This window comes from Sinocyclocheilus rhinocerous, unplaced genomic scaffold, assembly GCF_001515625.1.
Source record: "Sinocyclocheilus rhinocerous isolate Xijiao unplaced genomic scaffold, SAMN03320098_v1.1 scaffold971, whole genome shotgun sequence".
NCBI lineage: Eukaryota > Metazoa > Chordata > Actinopteri > Cypriniformes > Cyprinidae > Sinocyclocheilus > Sinocyclocheilus rhinocerous.
Window position 1 is genome coordinate 174,997 of NW_015666552.1, and position 2,675 is coordinate 177,671.

At 34.8% G+C, this 2,675-nt stretch overlaps 1 protein-coding gene across 1 annotated transcript in view; it reads left to right on the plus strand.

The window, feature by feature from the left end:
* The window catches only part of LOC107732703 (insulin-like growth factor 2 mRNA-binding protein 2), an 11,529-nt gene that overhangs the window by 3,592 nt on the left and 5,262 nt on the right, over positions 1–2,675 (plus strand). The window contains exons 3-4 of the mRNA XM_016544115.1: positions 430–498; positions 1,665–1,781. Coding sequence (XP_016399601.1) covers positions 430–498; positions 1,665–1,781 — 186 coding nt within the window. The remainder of the gene's footprint in view (positions 1–429; positions 499–1,664; positions 1,782–2,675) is intronic.

Genomic DNA, 2,675 nt, shown 5'->3' on the forward strand with positions numbered 1-2,675 from the left:
CAGAGTCGCGTGACAGACACAGTGATGAAGCTGGTATGTGTTTGTGATGTGAACCTCCGCCCCCCCCTCTCTCTCTCGCTCGCTCGCTCGCGCACACACACACACGATGTGCAAAACTCCGCAACAGTCAATAGCAAATACTTAAACTAATAATAAAACAGTAGCTGTCTTTGCAACTTTACAGATCTTCTTTATGCACCAAGAGCTTGTAACACTTCAAAGAGAAAGGAAAAATTGATATCGCATCATATGACCCCTTTAAGCTGTCAATGATTTGAGAAAAGAATGTGTGATCTGTAAAGGGAGTGTGATAGATAGTTGTCCTTTCATCTTAGTGTGTTTTATCTCTTAAATAGCCATCTGTTTGCTTTAAAATGTTGGGTTACATTAGTCTCACCACATCCTCCATGTGTATGTTTGCCACTGCAGGGCCCCCCATCAGTATTGGGTGGTCTGTATGGGGTTCCCTCCTCTGGAGCATTATCTCTTCAGCAAGCAGTGAGTACTTGTTATTATATGTGTATGTCAGTATACATCTCTCATAATAATTTTCCATAAATCTGCACACTACTGTATGTCATGACAATCTTAAGCTCATAAGAACCTTTTCAGTTCCATGTATTATAAATCATTTTGTAGCACATTCATCTGCCCCTTTTTAGGTTGCAGAGTTCTGAGCCAATCAGAAATATAGGATATTAAAAATTTATTTTAAATAATAATTAAGTTCATGATTTTGAATTGTGGTATCAAACAGATGCAGAACAATAATTCGAATTTGAAATTAATCATGTAGAATAAAACTGAAATGTTAAAAAAATCATATAAATGTTGTAAATGTGGTTTTTAATAATACATTATATTTTTCTGCATGTATTTCGCATAAACCTGTTGACACATGGCATATTGCCAGAATCATTGAATGATATTAATAAAGAGGAGAAATGGAGAATCAAAATGTTTTTTTTAATTTAGACATATAAGAGGTTGTTTAACAACAACAAAAAAACATATACAAGTTTTACATGCAAGGTTTAAAGCTTAAAACTCCCCACTTTAAAATATGAATTATTCTTATATGACTTATTCTTTTCTACCCATTTATCCAGGGTAGAAAATCACCATAAATACAATTTCTTGATGGAAAAACATACTAAGATTATAGATGCACCTCAGGAAACATTATTAAATAATATTTTAAAAAATGCAGTGCCCCCTTGACCGCTCATGACCCTTTAATTTATAGATATTTCATTATATGCAAATAATGAACTGTAAAATGGAAAAAGTTACAAATTATAAATTAACTTTGATTCAAAGATTCAGTGTGTCACTGTCAAGCTTAGTTAATGCATTAGGTATCATAATTTAAAAATAAACAATACAGGATTTTATCATTTAATTTACCGGAAAAATTCTGCAGCCGCTTTATTGTTGAAATAGATAATTGAATTCTGAATAAATTTTGTGAAGCTCATGGTGTACTGTAAAGTTGCTGAAGCAATCTGTATCGTAAAAAGCACTCTATCTATCCATCTATCTATCTATCTATCTATATATCTATCTATCTATCTATCCGTCTGTCTGTCTATTATCTGTCTGTTTATCTGTCTGTCTGTCTAAACTTGACTAGCAGGAGTCAAGGCTGTCTGTGTGTGTTTCAGACTGCTGAACAGGAAGTGGTGTACCTCTTCATCCCCACTCCAGCAGTAGGAGCTCTCATCGGGAAGAAAGGGCAACACATTAAAGAGCTGGCACACTACGCTGGAGCCTCAATAAAAGTGAGACACTTTAAGACACTTGAGGCACACCACTGCAGTTCACTCTCTCATTGCGAACATTAACCAGTTTTGAATGAAGCTTGAATGAAAGAATGGTTTGGACTAGATTGTATCCTATTGCTTGTTATTAGGGGTGGAACGGTACACAGATGTCACTATTCGGTACATACCTCGGGTTCGGGGGTCACGGTTCGATACGATTTCGGTACAACGGGAAAAAAACAAATCTACTATGCTCGGTTTCTTTTCATTTATTTTGAACAGACAGTAGTACAAATTACAAATTTTTTCCACCTGATGTGAAAATACTAAATATTATTACATTATGTTAAATATATATAATCTGCAGTACATATATAATATTTTGATTTAGTTTACAGATAAACACGGGAAAAAAACAGTGCGACACGTAACGTAGCCTATGTACGCTGAGTTTCAGTTCATTTTTGTGACAGGCTTAATTTCTTCACAGAAAGGAAACTCAAATGGCAGAAAGCGACATCCTGTTTGTTTTCTTTATTTTACAAAAGCACAATGTTTTGTTTTCATTGTGTGTACACACAAATAAAAGCAGACCTTTATACAGTTATGCATTATTAATAAGACAATAAGTGTTTAAAGTTGATTCTGCTGGTATAAGGAAACACACACACACACACACACACACACAAAACACATCAGTTCCAGCATTGCTAACTTGACAGCGCAGTTGGTACTATATCAAAATAAAATACAGTGAACCAAACATCAGCGCGCCCGCTTCTGTGTCACCGTTGGAACGCGACTGAAGTACAAAGCCTATAATTTACATAATAAATAATAGTTTAGCATTCAGATACGTTACATCGCAAATATGGAAATATTATGGAATATTTGGATTTGTGCCGAATGAGA